Source organism: Gymnoscopelus braueri, assembly GCF_963280865.1.
Source record: "Gymnoscopelus braueri genome assembly, chromosome: 20".
Lineage (NCBI taxonomy): Eukaryota > Metazoa > Chordata > Actinopteri > Myctophiformes > Myctophidae > Gymnoscopelus > Gymnoscopelus braueri.
The window spans coordinates 18046853-18070242 of NC_137622.1; the positions used below are offsets into that span (position 1 = coordinate 18046853).

At 42.9% G+C, this 23390-nt stretch overlaps 1 protein-coding gene across 1 annotated transcript in view; it reads left to right on the forward strand.

Moving 5' to 3' along the window:
* The first annotated feature begins 791 nt into the window (after positions 1–791).
* Positions 792–23390, forward strand: part of mgat4b (alpha-1,3-mannosyl-glycoprotein 4-beta-N-acetylglucosaminyltransferase B) — a 146647-nt gene continuing 124048 nt past the window's right edge. The window contains 2 exon segments of the mRNA XM_080416885.1: positions 792–1065; positions 1068–1104. Of these exon segments, the coding sequence (XP_080273011.1) occupies positions 1003–1065; positions 1068–1104 (100 nt within the window). The 5' untranslated portion in view covers positions 792–1002.

Consider the following 23390-nt stretch of genomic DNA (forward strand, 5'->3'; position numbering starts at 1 on the left):
CTGCTACTACTAGGCTTCTACTATCATCACTAATAATAATAACAATATATTAATATTATCATTATTATTATTATAAATTAAGTAAAAAGCATATAAGTGCTGAATGGTGTTTTTATAATTATGGCCGGGACATTTCCCCTAACTTTATATTTAAAGACATTTAAATTGTATACACAAGTAAGCCATGTGGTTCTTATGGTTCTATATTCAGATTTCAGCCAATTTTGAAATCATGATTCAGCAGCGAGCCGTCACAACAGCACAACATGATGTAAGCCGATTGAGGCATATAGGCTGCCATGCAGGCTGGTATGCTTTAGTGTAAATATGAAAATATAGCCTGCTGGCGAGGCTCATGCATGATCATGATGCATCATAATCTAACGCCCACTCGAATATATCATTGAGAGAGAGAGGGGGGGAGAGAGAGAGAGAGAGAGAGAGAGAGAGAGAGAGATGAGAGAGAGAGAGAAGAGAGAGGTGAAGAGGGAGAGAGAGAGACGAGAGAGAGAGAGAGATGAGAGAGAGAGATAGAGAGAGAGAGAGAGAGAGAGAGATAGAGAGAGAGAGGGGGAGAGAGAGAGAGAGAGAGAGAGAGGGGGGAGAGGAGAGGAGAGAGAGAGGGGGGGGGGGGAGAGAGAGAGAGAGAGAGAGAGAGAGAGAGGGGGGGGGGGAGAGAGAGAGAGAGAGAGATGAGTGAGAGAGAGAGAGATGAGAGAGAGAGAGAGAGGTCTACCAACAACACTGCGCCCCCCTTCTCCCTGACAACGCTCCCCGTACCGTACGTACGAGCGAGTGCTGCTGCTGCTCCAGCGCCGCGCAATAACAAACACGCTCAGTCCTCCAGTCACTCCGACAGCCAGGCGTGAAGAGTCACAACTCGACCGCTGCCACTGCCTGCCAGTCTGTCTGTTCTGTCTGTCTGTCTGCTGCTAAACGTGCAAACGCGAGCCCAGCCACCCCGCTATACCTCGGTGCGGACATGAGCCCGGGGACCCGGAGATGAGGCTCCGAAATGGCACCTTCCTAACGGTCTTATTGTTCGGTCTATGTGGACTCATCTCGCTCTCTCTCTGTGGTACACCGCATTCAGCAGCTCTAAAGGTAAGCAAGCCTGCCTGTGTGTATGTGTGTGTGTGTGTGTGTGTGTGTGTGTGTGTGTGTGTGTGTGTGTGTGTGTGTGTGTGTGTGTGTGTGTGTGTGTGTGTGTGTGTGTGTGTGTGTGTGTGTGTGTGTTCGGGCCGGTACCGGGGGGGTGTGCGAACAGGCGGCATATACTGTATACCAGGGGTCTTCAACGTTTTTTCAGGACCCCCTAGCTGAGAGAGAGATGAAGCAGGGACCCCCTCTACATATTGTCTAAAATTATGTCGCAGATTAAACGTTTTCATAGATAGCTTCATATATATATTTTTTGACAGCACTATCATCATCTGTGTTGGGTAGCATTTTGTTGGATTCATGTTAATATGTATTTTCAGACATTTAACCGCCGATACTTACCTACTAGTAAACTTTACCTTTCACTATGTACTTGGTCTGCTCTTTTTTTCCCTCTACACCAAACGTATTTGCCAAAAAAAATGAGCTTGTGCCTTGTAGATCTGCTATTTTTGGCTAAAGTTCTCCTCAGATTGGGGATGCTATCACACAAAGATTTGGTGGCCCCCCCTGTAGTAAGTCTGAGGACCCCCTGCTGAAGACCCCTGCTGTATACTGTATCTTGCTCATTCGGCTGGAGATTGTGTGAATGTCTTGTGGTGTGGTGTGCACTGTGCGCAGTGGTGCTGGGCTGGAGGTAGCCTAATCTAGAGAGAGAGATTGCTGCTCCGTTTGGGTGTTGGAGGCTTCATAGATAGAGACCATCGGTCCCTGTATCAGTGACAGCCTCTTTACATTTGTCATGCATTATCTCCACTGCCTCGGCTTTCTTGATCAGCTTCACATCACCCCATGCATTACACTGAATACACAGCCGTGCACATAGATACACAAGACATCTTATGTTTTAATGTGCACATTATGCCTCTGCTGCTGAGACAGCGAAAAGCCTGTGTCGCCTCTGAACCAGGTAGGATAGTTAATTGTGTGTGTGTGTGTGTGTGTGCTGGATTGAAACAAAGTAACAACAGTGTTGTAGTCTCTCCTGCACTTGGCTCACAGAAAGGACCCTGCACTCTCTTGTTGGAGGGAATTAACATTTCATGAATGATCCTCTTGACAAATAGTCCCAGGGCTCGGTTTCCAATCCACAATTCCCCAGACGTGGACTGTTTTAGATGCTTGCTTAACAATATCATTTTTTATATCAATTGTCCCAAAGTCCTGCTACGCACTGACTGAGTGCAGGCATTTCGGGGCCGTACCACTTTTCTTTTGAAGTCACTCTGCAAGCCAAGACGTGCCCCGTTCAATTGTGCCAATACGGAATCCTTTGTCCTGACTGTGATGGCTAGAAAGTTCATGCCAGGTTCAGGTTGCATCGCTGACATTGATGCTGCGCGGCCCCTGCCAAGTGTTCAATAGAACTGTTTAAACAAACCAAAGTGTACTCTTTATTTGTTTTGATTCAGAGCCCAATTCTGACATGAGCCCTGACAGTCTCCATTTATAGCCACAGTATCCTGTGTCACACACGTAGTGGGTTACGTTTCCGACCAAAAGGTTGTGTAGTTGTTGCTGTGTTGCTGTTGCTCCTGTTTCGACCTAAATGCATAGGCTATTTTAAATATTTTGAACAGACCACAGTTGACTTTCTCTCCATCTAAAATTGTATCAGCTTTCTCTCACCAAGGCTGCCAAATCTACCAGATTTCTGCCAAATTTCAGATAAATCTGGCAGGGCCTGTTTTGCTCACATATTTGACACCTTGAAAGCAGAACAATGGTCTCTAGACCTCAGACCACAGACTAGTTGTTGGACACAACTGGATGGCACCTGCTGAGCTACATTATACACAACACACTACATTTTAAGAGGATGGACTTTCTCTCTTGCATTCGTGTATTTTTTCCACACAGTGCAACAGCCTCTATGCACATGTCCAGCTGCTGCCTCTGTTTTTGGATTGGGGGTAAGTCCCTGCGACATACTAGCTTGGGTGTACTTCATGTACATCATGACTAGGGGATGTACTTCTACATCATGACTAGGGGATGTACTTGTACATCAAGCTGCCTCACGCTACAGAAACAGGTGATAGGCTCCTGCCCTATGGGCCACATGGCCCACCAGCTGCTCCCTCTGTTTTTCAGGAGACCAGATACATTCACATACACAGTAATACACATACACACATTACATAGAGTGACACTTTCCAAGGCTGTTTCCTGCCATGCCTTACTTTCGGTACATCTTCATCCTCATCATTATCGCCAAGTTCCTGAGGAAGGCGTGCTGTGGCTTGCTGCATCCTGTCTGTTCGTCATGAGTGCCTGAGTGTGCTCTCACATATTGATTCTTACTGATGGTAATTAACTGTGTGTGTGTGTGTGTGTGTGTGTGTGTGTGTGTGTGTGTGTGTGTGTGTGTGTGTGTGTGTGTGTGTGTGTGTGTGTGTGTGTGTGTGTGTGTGTGTGTGTGTGTGTGTGTGTGTGTGTGTGTGTGTGTGTGTGTGTGTGTGTGTGTGTGTGTGTGTGTGTGTGTGTGTGTGTGTGTGTGTGTGTCTGCCTGTGACCGTTTCCTCGTCTCACTGCCTCTCTACAAGCCAGCAGCCCAGCCAGCACTTGGGCAAATTAATTCAGTCAAGCAAACAGCTAAACGTGATTGCAGAGGGGCTGTTTGATACATTTATTCCAACGGGACCCGGGGCTGTTTCAATCTGAAATACACTGACTGCTCAGCAGCATACTACCACATACCAGTGTAATATCCATTGGGCAGGGGGAACAGGGTCTCCGCCCATAAATATACATTTGGAAAACGAAATTGACGAAGAAATTAGTTTGTCTGTGGAAATATTGCATGACTACTGGATGGTGTGGCTGTAAAGCTCGTCTGAGGATGGGCATTTCAAAGATCAGGTCAGCTGTCATAAAATGCAAATTTGTTGTGCGTATTTCTGTATTCTTATATGTAGTAGCCAAATACCACACCATAAGTAATCATCATTCAAGCAAAAACCCTTTTGCTTGCAGAGGGCAAATGGCAAGGCAGTAACAGCCTTGTTTGTGCAGCAATATTGAAGAAGGCCTTGGACCCAAAAGTATTGCTAGAGCAGAATATAGAGCAAATCTTTATGAACAAGAGATACAGAGAACACTTCTACAGCACACTTCTACAGCTGCTGGGATTTCAGAACATACAGAACTTGCTCACAGGGTTTAAATGTGCATTGTTTTGCAAGTGATGAACAGTGAGTGCACTAGTTGAATATTCTTAGATTACCTCTATTAACAAACCGTAATCACCGCAAGGATCCGAGACTTGGTGCTCTAGGGAATATTGGCGCAACTAGACAAGGAACATATGGATGAAAACGACATGAGGTCTTTCCACTTGACCGCATGTCGCATGAAGGCCCATGATGGCACTGGCAGACATTTGAAATTTCATGTCCTCAAATGCCTTCCATCCTTTCCTCGTAACCCCTGTTTCCCATTTTCAACCCCACCTGTAGCAGGCCTCTAAGGATGGTAATGTCAGCTGGTCCGTCTGCCTGTCCATCCATCTGTCTGTCCGTCCATTTGTCTGCCTGTGTTTCCATCCGTCCAACACTTTGGTTCCCTAACAGATATATCAAACAACTGTTGCAATGGAATTTGCACCTCCATGCCCCCCAGAGGTGGAAACCTATTGAATCTGGGGACCCCATGGCCTTTCCTATAACACTAACCGTACCACAGGTATAGGGCTGGGCGGTATGGATTTTTTTTTTATCGTGGTAATAAAACACTGTTTACCGACGGTATGGCAGTATCGCGGTATCTCCCAAAAAAAGGTGTATTAAAAAAAACAACAAAAAAAACATATAATTAATTTTAAATAATAATCACGGTTATTAACTCGACACCGTGGTATGAATTACACAACTGCGGTATGCCGGTATTGCGGTTATTGCACCCAGCCCTAACCACAGGCCAAAATTCCAGCTTGAGTGCATCCATGTTCCCTGAAGGATGAACGCTACTATTTTGAAGATTCCATGGCCTTTCCTCCAGTGCCACCCTTAGGCCACTACTCACTGTTATTTGAATGAAATGTTGGTCAGTAAAGATAAGCATAAACATTTTGTTCTTGTACAGTATTGTAGGTTCTATATATGCTCTATGCTTATACTAACTGAATAATCTAAAGTATGAGGTACTATCGATATTGAAATATTATGAATATTATTTAGTTTCGACTCCTCAACAACTGCAGCAACAAGACAAAATGGCAAAGAATAGCAATGAAGTAACAATAGTAATTATAGTAGAAATCAATACAATTGTAGAACAATGTGAGATGCCTTTTGTTACAGGAGGTGTTGTCGGCATGTGTATAGGTGATTGTGAAGTAAGATTTCTCTTAATTTGGTGTAGTAAAATTTTGGTTTCCCCCAATAATGACCAGACTGTCAAGGAAATTAGATGCAGACAATTTGCAAATTTCACAGTCACGTCACAGATGAGTACCCATTCTCTCTTTCTCTCTCCTTCCCCTCTCTCTCTCTCTCTCTCTCTCCACTCATTGTGTCGGTCACACATACACAGTCATAGAGGCCACAGACACGTGCACACATACTGTACACACACGCGCACACAAATACACACAGGATGCCTGCACAGATATACAGATGGCTCATGTGATTTAATTACATCTCCCAGAGCCAGGAAGTTATCTGTAGCATGTCTTCACATGCTTCGCCCTGGCCTGAAACACAACACAAACACACAACCTGCACTGCATGGCGTGCTTCTTCTCATGGCCTCAGTTTCACTTGTGTCCCTCTATAGCCTCCACGTCCAATCTTCTGGGTCCACATGCATGCTGCAACTCACCCTGCGTATTGTTTTGCTTCAGCACCTGTAGTGATGAAATGCAAAATCGCTTTTGTCAGAATGAAGCTCGTATCTATTTTTGAAATCCCCAATTAACCACTGATGCCTATATTTAAATGGCTGATCTACAGCTTGTACATGTGCTAGTATACTATTTAAAAATGTTTGGACATTTGGGGAAAACCTTGGTATTTTCTGGAAGTTTTTTCATATAATGACATGGCCAAAAGTGCGTAATCCTAATTTAAGCTTCAGTGACAAAGTATCTCCTAAAACGTGTTAGCAGGTAGAACTGGTAGAACAGTGTCAATCTCCATAAACATGTGTTGCCCTGGTTGCTGGCTCACCCGTTCATCCACACCCTGCCAACTTGGAGATGGAGAAAGTCAGATGGTGTGTGTGTGTGTGTGTGGGGGGGGGGGGGGGGGGGTACTGACCTCGTACTGCCTATCAACCTCCCTTTTCTTACCATCCTTCTCTTCTTTCTCTCTCTGGCGTTCCATCCCTGAGATGAGTAGAGTAGGGGTATTGTGTAACTCTGCTGTTTTGAGGAGACACCGATATTCCCCCTTCGCCATGGGACGTCCCGCTGAGGAACCCTCAGAAGAAGACACTGGAAATAGGAGCCGTGTGTGTGTGTGTGTGTGCGTGTGTGCGTAAGCAAGAGCTTGTGTTTGTGTATGTAGGCTGGCAAATGCATTATTTGTGTGAGGACTAGGGGAGACAGCGAGGGAGGGGGTGGTGGGGATATAGGTCTTCTTTTGGGAAATGGGTAACATGAGGATTTCCTTGACGGTTTGGTCAATACTGGGGGATAGTGATAGCTAGAGTGCGTGCGCGTGTGCGTGTGCGACATATGGGTTATGCCATAGCTATGTGATACGGGTTGCTTTAAGTGTCATGTTCATGTTCACTGTCACTTTGGGCTTAGTGTCTCTGTGTCCTTGTATCTATGTGTGTGTTTGGGTATGCATGCCTGCAATGAAAGAAAATCAAATGAAAGATGAAAAGGCCTCTCCTTGAACCCCCCCTCCCTGCCTTCTTGTCAGTACTAAAGCCTGCTAATTCATCAAAGTGTCTAAGACAATGCTAACACAGCCTTTGATCAAACATTACCTTTTCATGTCCGAAGCATTCTGGCACTCTGCTGGAACGAGAACAAAGTAATGAAGAAAACAGAGGTCAAAGAAACAACCAAAAAGCTACCTGTTGTTACATATAAATTATAGTTATAGTCACATTTGACTGGAGATGAAAAATATGCTATTTGGAATGTCATACTCCATCATGATTCATGATTCAAAATACAGGCCTGTACTATGAAGTAAGTTACCTAGGATATGTTTTCGTAATCTGGCTTCACTAACCCTTGCAACCGCAATGATGCTAAGTGGTCACATGACAGTGATTATCAGCTCGGTATGTCAACCCATGATGTTTGCAGCATATGACATATGAGTGGCATTTTTCAAATATCTATAGCAAACTATATTAGACAAATACAAACAATTCAAACATAGACTAATTCAGGCTAACAGTCAACAGTTAACTAGCATTCTCACCCGTGCGTGCGTGTGTGCGTGCGTGCGTGTGTGCGTGTGTGTGTGCGTGTGTGTGTGCGTGCGTGCGTGCATGTGTGTGTGTGTGTGTAGGGGCTCTATGTGCCAGGTATCCTTGTTCTAGCTGTATCATTGGTTTCAGGGGCTGAATAGACTAATTTCCCTCCTCCACACCCCCATGGATCTGGTTACTTTTGGCTGTTGTTAGTGCTAAACCAACCCACTAGTTGGGATTAACGCCTGATTGACACTTTCTACATGTCTTCTCAGTATCTGGAGCTTGACTCACGATATACTAGACATTTCTGCTGACCATATTCCAAAGTGGTTTGTTTGATTTTTGAGGAAGTTATTGAATACAAGTTGGAGAAGTGAACTCATAACTGACTGGTCACTGGGTCAAACATGTCGAAGTGCCCTGAAGAAAGATGTCATTTTGCTGGCAGTTGCGAAATGCTCTCTACTCCCTCAACAAATAATGAGGTGCTCTTAAGCAAGGCAGACTTTATTGTTTTTTTGTTGAATCTCTGTATGTCCAGCACCTGGGTGAGATTGGATCGCCTTTGCCTTTAAGCAAGGCACCCTGTAATTAAGTCAGGTGCTCAGTAGTTTAGAGTAGGAGACAATGAAAATGCTGATAAGCTCCTGTTTAGTTTCTTTGCATTCACCTTGGACAATAACCCAGTATAAACATTTATTTGTTTACGCTGGGGCTACTAGGGGCAAGCTGTCTAGAAGAGTGTTTGTGCATGCAGCCAGTTGGCCACGGATGTAGAATTGACTAAATTCCCAAATATTGTTCACATATTGCAAATATTTATTTTGTCTGAATATTTATTGCATTTGGTGAATTCATAATCTCACAGCCATCGTCACGCCATTCCTCAAATATTTGGGCAGGAGTGGTGTCATCAATATGACTTCTTCTTGACTGTTGTCGTGTGGTTTAGAGTGAGCATACACTGTACGATATCAGTTGTGTCAATGGAGTCACATAAAGGTCGCACATTTTCTTGTCGGCTCTGGTCGTTCAGTGTATAAGGGTCAAGGATGGCAGCCTACAAGCCTATCCACGCATTCGTAGTCTACGATGGAGTTCTGATAGTGTCTAAAACCTTGGGCCCACGTTCTTGCTGTGTGGCTGGTGCTATGACTATTGTCAATATCACAATTTTACCATTTCACGTCGCACATCGTGTAGTGTAATGATTGTATAAAGACAAAATCGTACAGTGTGGAAGTAGTCTGTGATGGTATGGAATACTTCATACCGCAGTGAAAAAGCAACGTATCCCATTGGTTTCTCGGTTTACCGCACTTTACCAGACTTGGCCTGTGGTTTAAAACCAAACCTGCCTTTATAGGTGACGTAACATTTGGTTTCTATTGGACTGCTCCCTCCCCCTTGCAAAGCTGAAGTGACTGAAAAGTTTCTTCAGAAGTCTCTGAACACATAGCATGGAAGACATTCAATTATGTTAACTAACAATTATTATTGTGTTTATGATAAGCGTACATTTTATATTACATACCATGTGCTCTCCTGTCATTTTCACCAGCAAAATAAACAAAACAAAAAACTATAAAATAGCCCAATGCAGTAATGACGAAGCGCCTTTACAGCCATTACATGCAGGAAAAACACCTCTACACTGCGTTCGGACGTGAACAACATCACTTCTCAAAGTGCTTCACACAAAACATTAGCATTAAGTTACAGAGAAATAAGACGGTGTAAAATGAATATAAAAGGAGGAAGATGAGCTAGAAAATAAAACATAAAGATAAGAGAATAAAATAACAGTGCAGAAGAAATGGATTAAACAAACCTCAATAAAAGGCATCGACACACACACACACACACACACACACACACTGATGAGCTGATGGAGGCTCAATGAAATTAACCATTACCCAGGGTAATATTTAGCCAAATTGTAGTGCCCATATCTAGTCAGTAAAGACGGCTTCAGAAGCTGCTTGAAACTCAAACTAGTTACCTAATGAACATCTACAAGAGTCAAAACAACTTCATTCGACAGCATGTGTTTAAGCAGAGCAAAAGGGATTCTGAATGATAAACATCACCCCAGTAACGGACAGTTAGTGCTGATGCAGACAGGCAAGTGAGGTGTCTCAAGGGCACAATGAAGCGACTCAGCAGGAGCTATTTCCCCCCTGAGGTTATCAGAGCCCTGAACGAGGACTAAAAAACAAGACAAAAGTAATTGCTTTCAATATGTAACACACCCTTTATAAACCCTCTTGGATTTTGAAAGTCGAACAAAAACATTAGGGGCCAGCCGCCAGCTTTAGCTCTCATATAATCAACTTTACTTGTGGCACACAGTGCAGAGTGCATTGGCCAAAAGCCCAAAATAACATTGGCATAGGCTAAATATCTAAAAAGGATTTAAAGGATTGTGCCTAATGCATCTATTTGAAAGCCTCTACCAAACTCATAGTTGGAAGTAGTGCTCTACCATATCTGCAAAAGAATACTGAAATTACTCACTGCTGCAAGTTCTAAATCACCACAGGTATTTTTCCCCTTTGAAGAAAATGTGTTTTCAGACAGCCTCCTAAATAAGCTATTGTTCTGCTGTGTAGAAAGCGCAGGCCTACAAATTAAGTTGCACGCTGGATAAAATCTTCAATTTGAACCAACAACACCCCCGCTGTCTACCCTCTGTCCTTTCTGGAAGAAATGATAATAACACGGCCACTCGACCAGCATAAATGATGCATGTCACTGCTTCTGGAATATGAGCCTCGCTGAGATCTAGCTGTTCTTTTTCTATTGTTGACTTTTTATTGGGCAGCTGTTAAACATTGATATAATCTCCCAGATATTGTATGTGCGTGCATCATGTGGGCCTTTTTCATTAAGGAGCTGTTTAAACATTGATCCTCCTGCTATTGTGTACCTGCGCCTCTGAGTGTTATACAGGTATCTGCTGGCATTGCAAGAACACCCAGACATCTGAAAGCGCCGAAACCGCAGATGTGTCTGAGCATGTGTGTGTGTGTGTGTGTGTGTGTGTGTGTGTGTGCGTGTGCGTGTGTTAAGTGTTTTGTTTATATATGTGGTGTGTATCTGTCTATATGTGTGTGTATGTGTTTACATGATCTATACTCTAATGTAATGTTTGTGGTCTGTCTTCTCCTTTTTCTTTTTTATATTCATGCCCTCCCAACTGCTGACCAGAATATACTGACAATGTAATATGTCTGTGTTAACCCAGTTAGACCGGGCGGGAACCCCTATACATAACTACTATATACCTTTCAATCTGGGAATCCCTTTTGGGGTAGTTGTTGTTATGTGCAGTATATAGCATATACCTTTCAATCCGGGAATCCCTTTTGGGGTAGTTGTTGTTATGTGCAGTATATAGCAACAAACATTTTTTTGTTATTTAATATTTTTGAATACATGTTTTAAGTTTCTTTTTTTTTTTTTTTTTTAAGCGTTTTTAGAATCGGCCTCAGGTCTACATGGGTTAAGAAGACCCATAGCTCCATTGTTCCACTAGCTGCTGTTGCTTTGGAAAACTTTGAGCATCCAGAGTTGTCCAAAACAACCAACATAAAGTAAAACAGAGCTGATGACTTATTCATGTGCAGAGCGGCCTGCGTCGTCGGGTTCCACACCTGAGGAACCACAGCAGTAAACAACAATAGACTGCCCAGACGCAGGGCAGTTTCCTGCTGCCGTTCTTAAAGAGATACCGACGTCGCCACAGTTTTATCAGACCGTATAAATGTTCAAGAATTATACACCTTATTTACCATTTGTTATAAGTCTTTATGCATGTTTACCAAGAGTTTGACTTGTTTGTGAAATGTAAGCTTTTAGGTGAGTTTGATGGCCTGTAATCTTGTAATATATTTGAGGCTTGCTTGATCGCATCCCAGCATCTGTACATAATCTTATAAATATACTTAATTACCACGAACCACTTTCAACCTGGTGACCCTATTCTGGGAATGTCATTATATGCGGAAAAAGTTGTGAGCTTGTAGATCTACTCTTTTTGAAAATTGCAGGGCTTAGTGTACCGTAAACATATACAGTAGATGTGTTTCTGATGCTACCATGTGCTCTACTTCTTCATCAAGATATCGCAGGCCCTGAAGTACAACTGGCATCTGCTTGTTAAGGCTAGTCCACACCAATGATTCGCAATGCAAATGAGTTGCAACCATATGCAACCACTTGCAACCACTTGCATAGCAGAATGCCCAAACTGTGCCGACCTGCAACAGGGCAATTCAGACCGCTGCAATTTCTCTCTTTAACGTATTACAATGGTTTTGTTGCATCGCGAATCATTTGTGTGAACTGGGCTTTAGATAACATCATGTTTGTCTTTCGTCTACTTCTGTTTCAGTCATGACTCATGAGTTCAAGACCGTTACTTCAGGAAATGGAACCTGTGTTCCAATTGATCCAATGTAGTTATTATTTAGTTACTACTCTTGTTAATATTTGTCATTGGTTAAGTATTTATAAAACCCACAGACAGACTTAGCCACTTTCAATCTGCCGTCCCGATTTTGGGCATGTCATTATAGTTTAAAATCTATAGAACAAAGGCGTTTATTTGGTTTTCGCAGAGAAATTTCACATTGTATACATTTTTTTCCCAGCAAACAAACACAAGAAGAAAAAACAAAGAGAAAAACAAAACAGAAAAGAAAAAAAACAGGACAATTCGGCAGACATATTAAACAGATTAATTCAAATTAAATATCAGGACATTCACTTGGAAACAAAATGTACATAAATATCACACAAAGTTAACATGGCATATACCCTTACACAAAAACACACAGACATATACTTTCATATAGGGAGGTTAAAGTACCCTATTACAGGGGCCCAATTTTTTAGGAACACCTCGTACTTCATCTGGAGTTTAGCAGTCATTTTTTCCATTATATACATTTTCAAGATCCTCTCATGCCATTGGTTGATCGTAGGTGGTAAAGGTCGGAGCCAGGATAAAGTAATCATTTTTTTCGATATCAACAAAAGAATAGTTTAAAATCTAAAAGTATTTTTAATTTCTTATAGCAAAAATAGAAGATCTACGGGCTCACAACGTGTTTTGTGAGATCAGATCATCATATGACAATATCGCACAAAAATATTGAAAACTAGAAAAAGTGCTCCTCGGAGCACAGGTCTCCGCCAGGTCAGGTAGGTTATTGTGGCCTCCTGGTGGCGCTATAATAGGCCAATGTGTTTTGGGTGACATTTGCTCCTCAACATAGTGTGAATGTGCGTGCAAAGTTTGACCGTAATCGGACGCTGCGTTCATGATTTGCGGCATTTTGTTCAAAACAAGCCACTACTGCAAACTTTAGATGTCAATCGTAGCCAATCATGATGGAATATGAAAAATCCAACACATCCGTCTTGATCACATGACTATAGAGATCATGTGTACTGATTTGCGTGAAATTTTGATAAAATCGGAAGAAGTAATATGAAAAAATGTGTTTTACATAAGTCGGCCTCTTGGTGGCGCTATAAAAGGCAGATGTGAAAAATGCAGGACAGAGGTTTTTCCTTGACCTCTAGGGAGTGCGCTTACAAAGTTTTACACAGATCGGTGTAGTTATGGGTAAAAACATGAATCGGCCTGTTATAGCGCCACCATGGGGCTGATTTGAAAATGTTCAAGTAGCATTTCTTCCTCGGCATAATGGAAATATGCGTGCAAAATTTCAAGGAAATTGCATGCTGTGTTCATGATTTGAGGCATTTTGTTCAAAACGGAGCACTCCTGCAAACTTTGGAAGCCATTTTTAGCCAATCAGGATGGAATATGACAAATCTGAAAGACCCGTTTCGTTTAATGACTATAGAGATACTGTGTACCGATTTGCGGGAGTTTTGGACAAAATCTGTAGGAGTACTGTAAAAACATATGTTTTGCACAAATCGGCCTCCTGGTGGCGCTATAAAAGGCCCATGTGAAAAATTTGGGGCAGAGGTTCTGCTGTGGCATCCAGGGAGTGTGTGTGCACAGTTTCACTGCGAGCAAGCCAACGGTGCCGGAGATTAGCTGTCCACAGACAGAATGACGGACGGACGGACACACACACGGACGGACGGACAGACAGGGGGCAAAACATACTCTCTCGCCATGCCTTTCGGCCTGGCGGAGACAATAACCGAAGATATAGGGGCGGCAGTGGCTCAGGGGTAGAGTGGCCAGTAGAGCGGCCGGATGGGAAGCGCGAGGTTCCCAGTTTGATCCCGGAGTGGTCGAAGTGTCCTTGAAAATTGAAATTTGGAGATGCATACGGTGCCAAATCAAAATATGTTTTATAATCGATTATTGATTAGTTCAATTAACTGTTGAACCCCTATTCTGTATGTCTGAAGTCTTCGACTGTATCGACATGCACCTAGTTCACCTGGCAGTCTTTGCAGCTGTGTGTGCATCCCGAGCACCGGCGAAGTGCATCCACGCATTTCTGCACATAAACAAAAATAAGTTCAGAAACAACATAAACAAAACCGTGCAGCTCCATATCCAAACTGAGTCCTGCTCCACACCTCGGCTCATGAATAATTCAGTGGAAAAACCAAACTCGCTGCTCCAGTCAGTTAACTACTGCAGGACTGCCTGTTTTGGGGAAAGGGTACAATAGATTATCAGACAATGTGAAAGAACAGCCAGTGTGTGTGTGTGTGTGTGTGTGTGTGTGTGTGTGTGTGTGTGTGTGTGTGTGTGTGTGTGTGTGTGTGTGTGTGTGTGTGTGTGTGTGTGTGTGTGTGTGTGTGTGTGTGTGTGTGTGTGTGTGTGTGTGTGTGTGTGTGTGTGTGAGAATGATATGTATATGTATTGCTTGTGTACTGTGTCTGTACATGTGTATGCATTTGTATTGTGTGTGTATGTCTGCATGTGTGAATGAGTTTGTTGTATTATATGTGTACACACATGGAACAACTAGAGAACAGAACACACACAGAAAATGAGTCATTCACAAATACAAGCACACTTTTTCTCCGTCTCTGTTCACCCACCCCATCTCTTAAAACATTCAGCATTCTTTAGGTTGACTGCGTACGGTGTTGTGAATAATCCTGCACTAGCGGTAGCGATGCCTATCTCTCTTTCTGTCTCCCTGTATGTGACCGCCCCTCCAACCACACACTGTACTCCAACCATACTCTCTTGGTGTGTGTGTGCTGCGCACACACACACACACACACACCAAGAGAGTCATTGATCCCTGTCAGCAAGTCACATGCTTGGTCAACCATCCAGTGGCGTGTCCCAAGTGGGGCACTGACTTGTAAAGGGGTGGCATGAAGTACGAACATAGGTAAACAATGTGTTTACCTATAATGTTCCTTGATGATGGAAATATTTGATAGCATTTCAAAGATACATAGGCCTACCAATCACAACACAGCAGTGGTACTAAATGTAAAGCTTCCATGCTTTTCCTATTCTTTTTTTTTCCTTTTTCTCCCCAAGTTAGTCGTTATGCCAATAATCCTTATGCCAATTATTTCCTCCCCAGTCCCCACACACTTGTCCGTTGTCACTGCTGTTGTACCCTACTGACTCACCTGCCAGTGAGTAGCCACCACCAGGAGGACGCACCGCCTCCATCCTAATCCTCCCAGGCTCCCACCCAACATTATCCGCTGACAGGTGCCGCCCCCAGCCCGTAGTAGGAGTATTCCAGGGGGGGGGCATGTGCCACCTTAGGCCACCCCCTTGGCACACCACATCAACCATCCAATTAATAGAATCTTGCTGGCTAGTGCCATTGTGCTCTACTTCCTAAAGGACAGCCAGTCATCTGGTTGGTTGCATATCTGAGACGGCCTGTCGAATCCACACGAAACCAGTGGAACTGAGGACATTTGACCTCAGTGGAATTCTGCTGCCAAACCTCTCGAAATCACTTATGATTATTTATTATGGTTAGTACATAGGATTTTTCTTTTCAAGCAAAACAATACATCAAGTAGCTTTAATCTAATTTAAAACAACCATTGACAACAATCTCCTTGAAATGTAACTAATTATGGTCAGTTGATAGTGTACCCAGGTGCGAAGCTCTTGTGGGGTCATGGTAGAGAGAAGCAGATTAGGGCAGAGAGAGGGACGTTGTGCTGATCCAGACCGACTTCCTCACACAGAGCCGGCCATCTGGTGCTGTACCATTTTTCTACTGCAGGATCAGCTAGCGGATGCCCAAAGGGCTTCGTACGTGTTTGTGTCTGATGACAATGTTTGTGCTTAATCTGCTTTTGTATACTACATGCTATATTTCATGTGTTTTTGTGTGACAGTATTCACTCATTAGCCCACTAAACTACCTGTCCTGGTGCCCTCTCAGATTATAATCAAACTAGAAAGAATGCGAGCATAACTCAGTCACAAGTAATCAACTATTTAACGGGTGCACGGCTCAGAAGAGATCGATATCAGCAAAAGAATGCCAGCACTCTCGGCCAAAGCCTTCTTCATCGTGATAATTAATGATTATCACGCTGAGGAAGGCTTTAGCCGAAACGCGTTCGTGGTTGTGTTCAGAGCCTTATCTAGAAGCTTTCTGACTGTATGTTAACTAAAAAGGTGTTCGTCTACAGCCTCCCTAATTTTAGCTTTTGCTCTCACTTTCTCCTAACTTATATCTCTCGCTTTTCTCCTCTCTCTCTTGCTGTGATTTCCAGTCACTGCTTGTTCCAGTCCACCATCTGCTGCTAGGGAACGGTCTCATTCGAGCGCGTTTGTGTGTCTGTGCGCTTTGTGCGCGTGTTCACGTGCATGTGTGTGTGTTGAGCGCACAGGAAAGTTTTTGTGAAGCTCCAAGCAATACTTCCTCTTAGGAATATATCAAGGAATGGGGGAATATGTTTGAGTTCTAATTGCTAACTACATCACTGGCATTTTTATTGTTGTCACATCTACACAGTGAATAAATAGCCTCATAAAACCCCTTGCAAATTCCATTTTCATGATTACCTTCACTGTTGCCTTGTTTAGTTCAATTGTCCAGTAATAAACCATTATTTCACATTCTGGCAAAGTTGCCGGCTGACTTGAACGGAGAGGAGAGTGTTGATAAGAGAGCAGGCTTGTTGGATTCGTATAAGAATCCAGTTGTCTCCGGCCACCAACCATGAACCAATCAATGAAAAGCATGTGTGTTTGACCCATACATAACTTAATGTGCGGCACATTTCCTCCTACTGGGCTCACTGGCTGAGGAGAGGACAAGACAAGACATGTCATGTCAAAGAGTGAAAACTAAGGGAGTGTAAAAATTGGTTATTTTTTAAAAATTATACCTGGATGTGGATTTATTATGTGTTAATGAGATGCTAAAAGTTGTATGTATTTTAGGTGTGTGTGTGTGTGCGCGTGCATGTGCGCTTGCACGTTAGGAGGTATGAGCTGCCCAGTCATGTGAGCTCAGTTGTCACCACTCAGCATTCTGGTCTAAATGGCCATTCATCATTTATAGTATGTGGCACACGCACGCACACGCACACGCACACGCACACACAGTGCTATATACACTTTAAGCAATGCATCTGGTTCATCCAATGTGATTGTGATGTCCATGTCAAATAAATAAACAAACATAACACACCTCGCTCTCACTTGTTCTCTCTCGCATTGCATAAATGCACACTCAAAGAATGAAAGGATAATGTAACTATATCTGCTGCATATGTGCCTCTGTGTCCACACACAGGTGTGTGTGTGTGTATGTGTATGCATCTGTGTGTGACAGAGAGAAAGAACCTGATGACGGGTGGTGACACCTTAGACGAGTACAAACATGTCTGTGGTGGAAGTATTTATATTGCTCTCATCTCCTGTGTGTAATCAAGGCCCGCTGGGCGATGGGAGCCAGGTTTCCTCCATCAGCACGGAACTCTCGGTGGAGTCAGGCTAGCTAAAAAACACACAACACACAACACACACAGTCACACACCAAACAAAATGCGTTATGCATGGATTCAAGTTCTCAGTCGCCACAACTGATTTCAGTCATTTGGATTCCATAGAAGCCAGTATGTCTTCTATTGAAGCATGTTGCGCAGCGAAAACAGGCGATCTACAAGCTGTCAATGCGTCGCAGTGCGACGTATTGAGAGCTTGTAGATGGGCTATTTTCGTGTATTTTTTGGTTTAGAGCATGACCTCTTTCATGAAGGAAAGGATTCCAAATAAGCCTGCCTGCTTCTTCCTTTCCTTGCACAGCAACTTGTTTTCTTTGATATGTATTGTTTTTATATTTTTGGGCGGTGTAGCCGCCCCTATAAGTGGGGTTGGGACACCTCATTAGCTGTATTGTGATTGGCTCATTAGTACACCCCTAGCTGTACTGTGATTGGCTGACTCTATTGGCTGACTCTATTCAGCACTGTGATTGGCTAGCGAGACACATGATGACATTAATAACCTATAAATAGGATTATGCACTTAAAAAAATCCATATTTTTTTTAAGTGAGCTTCCATCACTATGATGACCACTGTGATGACCACACTGCCCACTTCACACTGGGTGTGATTTTTGGGTGGTGTAGCCGCCCCTATAAGTGGGGTTGGGACACCTCATTAGTATTAGTTTCCTGCACTGCGATTGGCCCACTTTCCTGTACTGTGATTGGCTGACTCTATTGGCTGACTCTATTCAGCACTGTGATTGGCTAGCGAGACACATGATGACATTAATAACCTATAAATAGGATTATGCACTTCCAAAAATTATTTTTTTTGGAAGTGAGCTTCCATCACTATGATGACCACTGTGATGACCACACCGCCCACTTGATTTTTTATAACAATGTGCTAATAAACTAAACTAAGCTAAACTAAGCATTTGAAGTAGTCAAACCAGCAATTTGTTCAGAAGCATCTTCCACAAAACCCTAATTGTCTCGGATATTTCATAAAAGCGAAGGTTAAAGCCTCAATCTGTGATTTCTTCATCTGGTTGGCAGTATGTAGAACAGCAGGAACATATTAACTAAAACATCCTAATTTTACATTATTGTGTTGATTGTTTAGGAAACGGCCCTAGTGTGGGGTGGGGCTCCTTTCCTTTTTCCCTTGGAAAATACAAAATGTTTCAGTCGTGAGATTTTATTTAGCTTTAATCCATCATGGGTATGTCACAGTGTTTATGCTCGGCTGTTTTCATGCCATATCGTCAGCCTTTTCCTTCCCCATCCATCATTCACTTTCATTCACTTTTTAATGAATTCTATTATTATTTTAATCACTAGAGTGCCTTAAGGGGCTCCGTAGCTTTGTAACTTTGGACATGTCATTATAGGCGAAAAAAAATAGATCTACAAGCTCACAACATGCATCGCGACACGTTGTGAGCTTATAGATCAACTATTTTCACTATTCGTTGTACCATAGCATATAGGGTATTGGAATTGGAGAAGAAAATAAAAAAATACATAAATAAATAACAATAGTACAAAAATGCCAAAATGGCAAAAATAGCGGATCTAAAAGCTCAAGGCACAACGTGTTGTGTGAGCTTTGTATTGTAGATTGGCTATTTCCGCTATTTTCTTTCTTACATTTTTTCCATTTCACAATAGGGGGCCGCAGCCAGAGGCTATATGACTATTTGGGGGTCCTCGTCATGGAAAAGGTTGAGAACCCATGAACTAGACAGACCCAGTGAAACATTCTTATTAATTGAGTACGTGAGGACCCCTATTGAATCAAGCCTAATATGTATGTGTAAATATATAGTACATAACATCTCATAAATACATTTACCGGTAGGTTTACCAGCAATCTCAAGTTGGTCAGTGCTTTCTTGACTTTTTATGGATTCTCTCTGCATTGAATGAGCCCTCCAACTGCGCTTCCAGTCATCTCGATCCTCCATACATCTGACTAACTTGCCACGGTACAAGCAATTCAATTCAAAGGAGCTCTATTGGCATGAGAAAACATACATTTTATTTACATTGCCAAAGCAAGTGTCAAAATATAATAAAAACAGTTGAAAATGGGGAAAGTATATACAGTTGGAGGGGGTACAGCATTGTGTAAACAGAGCTATGTCACATTGCGTCGTTATATGTTATATGTGCAGGGTATAAAGCTTTTCTTCTCAAAATGATTTAAATAGTATACCAAAAAAGCCTCAGATTTAAATGCGCTTAAAGGTAGCAGCTTTGTTTAAATGTGCAGTAGGTCTAGAGGTCTACTCGGGACACAGCACAAGGTTGTTGGCTGGGTGTCTGTGTTTTGAGTAGATTGTGCTACTTGATATTCTTTTTTTATTATTTCCTCACATATCATTTTAGTCAGGAATATTTGTTACATGAGAGGCTATTAGCTCTGACCCTTGTGCTCCTGAATATCAGTTGCCTATATATTGCTGAAAGTTGAGAGAACCATAACCATATGCAAATTTTACTAAATTATAGTTGCGTGTCACCAAAATGTAAATGTGGATACCGTATACACAGTGATATTTCCCCTGTACTCCACTGTAGTTTCAAGTCTCTGTTGACTTGACTATTAGGCCTGACTTGATCGGACAGAGACCATTATGGTCTCTGTCCCACAGCCAAGCTGTAATCTCTGCAGTGTCGCCAAGAATGATGAGCTAATCATGGCTGACCTCAGAGCCCTGGTTGTGAAAAATAAGTTTAAAATATCCCCCCCCCCCCCCCCCCCCAATGTCGCATGCACACAGACTGCGGGCAAGTGCCAACTTGCTTATTGGGGAAAGTTAATTTCATTGTGTTCTCCCCTCAGGCGGTGCAGAGCAGGTGCATCCTCAATACAGGAGGGACAGGGCCAAACAGTATACAAGGATGGATGTAGTGATATAAATGGATTTTATCTTTCTTATTTGTTTTGCTGTTTTTGTTGCCTACCTTTCTTTTCCTTATTGAGTTTTTGATATAATTTGCCCGCTTGATTTTTCATCTTGGCTGATATTTATTTATTCACCTTCTAGTTTCATCTTTCTTTCTTCCTTCATTTCTGTCTTTCTTTTTGTTTATCACTTGTGAAAACTAAACTAAACTGAAAGGCTGTGGGTATTGCTTATGGTATATTCTGTCATGCTTTAGTTGGATAGGACAGTGAAGAGTGACAGAAACATGAGAGGGGATGACACGCAATAAATACGATGCAAGAGTGTTAATGGAACGTTGTTCCGTATATCCACTTTGTAGTTCAATATTATCCACTCTGTAATCATTCTGCCTGTCATGCTAATGTGTAACTCCAATCAATATGAAAGATAACATGGTAAATAGGTAAGCAAAATGTCTGCCAGCAATGTAGCTAAAGCACCTCTAAAAAACGGATGTGTTTTGTGGCGTGTTCCATTTGCTAGCAGTTGAGCTACTCTAGTGATGATTACTACAACATCGTCCTAGGATAAAAGCAGGGTTTCCTGTTATAAAAGGTACAATACTTTGAATGTGCATAGTGAAAATATTGTAAGCCTATTTACAGGGCGTAATTAATATTTTTAAACATTAAAAACTTACTCTGCAATATTTAGCCGAATTTAACCAAGCCAATGTAATAGCAGATCTTAATTTGTAATGTATGCTGGTCTTGAAAGCACACTACAGTATGTTTATGGGAGATTTATTCACTGAGCAACTTGTGGGTCTTTGTAGTTACTTATTTTTGCCATGATTCATTTCAATTAATACATTGTCAGTCATTATATTAAGTACCTGCAGATTCCTCACATGGAACAGCTTGGAACGAAATCTTTGAACCTTTTAAGAGTTGGGTTACTGAGTTGTTGTTGACATTTGATTGCATTATAATGGTACCCTATACTATAGGGTGATTCTAACTGTAGCCTACTGCCTGACTGTGAAGTTATTAAGTACAGACTCACTTTTCCTGTATGCAAGCGGTAGCCTATAAGGCAGCCTTTATTCCCACAGACCAAATTCATGTTGGCAGTCAAAATGAAAAAGAATGCCTACGCCATTCATTACATTTCTTCCATACCTCTCTTGCTCAAATGTGGTTTTCGTAAATTAGTTACCGCATTTTCATTTGCCTGCTAAGCCGGGTGCAGCACAAAATGGCCTCTCTTCAATGTCAGACTCCCATTAAAAGTCTGTGGCTATTGAAGTCTCCTCTAGATGAGGCTTTTCTTTCCCCACATGTGCAGCTCTCTGAGGTAATCTATCGTCCGTGGAGCTGTCAGCGGGGTTAATATAGCCACAAAGGATGTGGCTGGATGGCATGTTAGTCAGACAGAAATCAAGGTAAGGGAGTGCAAGAGAGCAGAGAGGAGAGCGAGATAAAGAAAGTGGTTAAGGAATAGAAGGGTGGGACCGTGGGAGTGGAGAGGAGTAAAAGGGAATAAGGTGAATACAACGAACTAAAGGAGAGAGTGAAATAAAAAGAGAGTTAGAGGGAGAACAGAATAGATTGCATTTTTATTACTGTATTAGTGTTGCTTGGAGAAGTGTATAGGGTTTAAGTGGTTAATGTTTGATGCAGTATCCCACATAAAGGATTAATGGGCTCGTGCGTAGGTTTACTGTGCGTATGCATGCGCATGATACAGCTCGGCCACTTGTTTACTGATGACCTGCTTGTTGTGACACAGACGATGACAAATGGCATGGTAAACGCTGCACCTGTCCCAGCCAACACACACACGAACAGGCACACGCACACGCACACGCACACACACACACATAAAAGTGCCCCCCCCATCCTAGCTCTGTTCCCTGTCTCCTTGTTTTTTTCCAAGGTCACTGCCCTGTTGGTCCAGTGCTGATCACGTTTGCTGGTTGTAATTCCTCTCAGCCACATGTGGTCTTCAAACAACCTCTTGGCCACTGAGATATTTACCGCTGACCAAAGTGGGATTAGCATAGCATCATGTAGCAGCTTCTGACCCAGACCCAGATCAAAAAGGGTGGTGGTTAGATGTTAAGACAGGCCCGCGACATGTCTCATATGGAGGTGCAGTCAGTGCAGTGAGTCACTGCGGTACAGTTGTAGTTTGTGTTTTGGTTGTACTGTGATGTCGGCTATAAATAGCTAGGTTGACTCTGTGTTAAACAGCTAGCTTGGGGGGGGGGGGGGGGGGGGGCTCGGCGGTCAGGATTTATTTGGTGTCACTGGAGTGTGTGACTTTCTAAATATGGGTGAGTGAGTGTGTATGCACATATGCTTTCTGAGTATGCATCTGCGAGCGCGCATTTTCTGAATATGTGTGTGTATGGGCATCTGTATTCTGAGTGAGTTGGGAGGTGTTATTCTCAATTGTGTACTGTTTTTGCCTCCAATGCATTCCCTTGGAGTAGCGTGTGTGTGTGTGTGTGTGTGTGTGTGTGTGTGTGTGTGTGTGTGTGTGTGTGTGTGTGTGTGTGTGTGTGTGTGTGTGTGTGTGTGTGTGTGTGTGTGTGTGTGTGTGTGTGTGTGTGTGTACGCTTGTATTCTGCATGTGTTTGTGTGAGACAGGATGGTCCCTGGGGGGCCTAGCTATGTGTTCTATAAATAGACAATGATGCGTGGAGCTCTCTCCACTACCCCTCAGCCCCCCCGCCCCAGCCAAGACTGGTTGCCCTGGATCCCCACTGGCCACTGTCACACTAATCTCTTTCTCTGCATGTCCACTTCTCTTTGTACATGTAGGTCTCTCTCTCTCTCCCCCTCTCTCTCTTCTTTTCCCTTCACTTGTGCACTACACACACACACACACACACACACACACACACACACACACACACACACACACACACACACACACACACACACACACACACACACACACACACACACACACACACACACACACCAAAGTGCTCGCAAACAGAACTC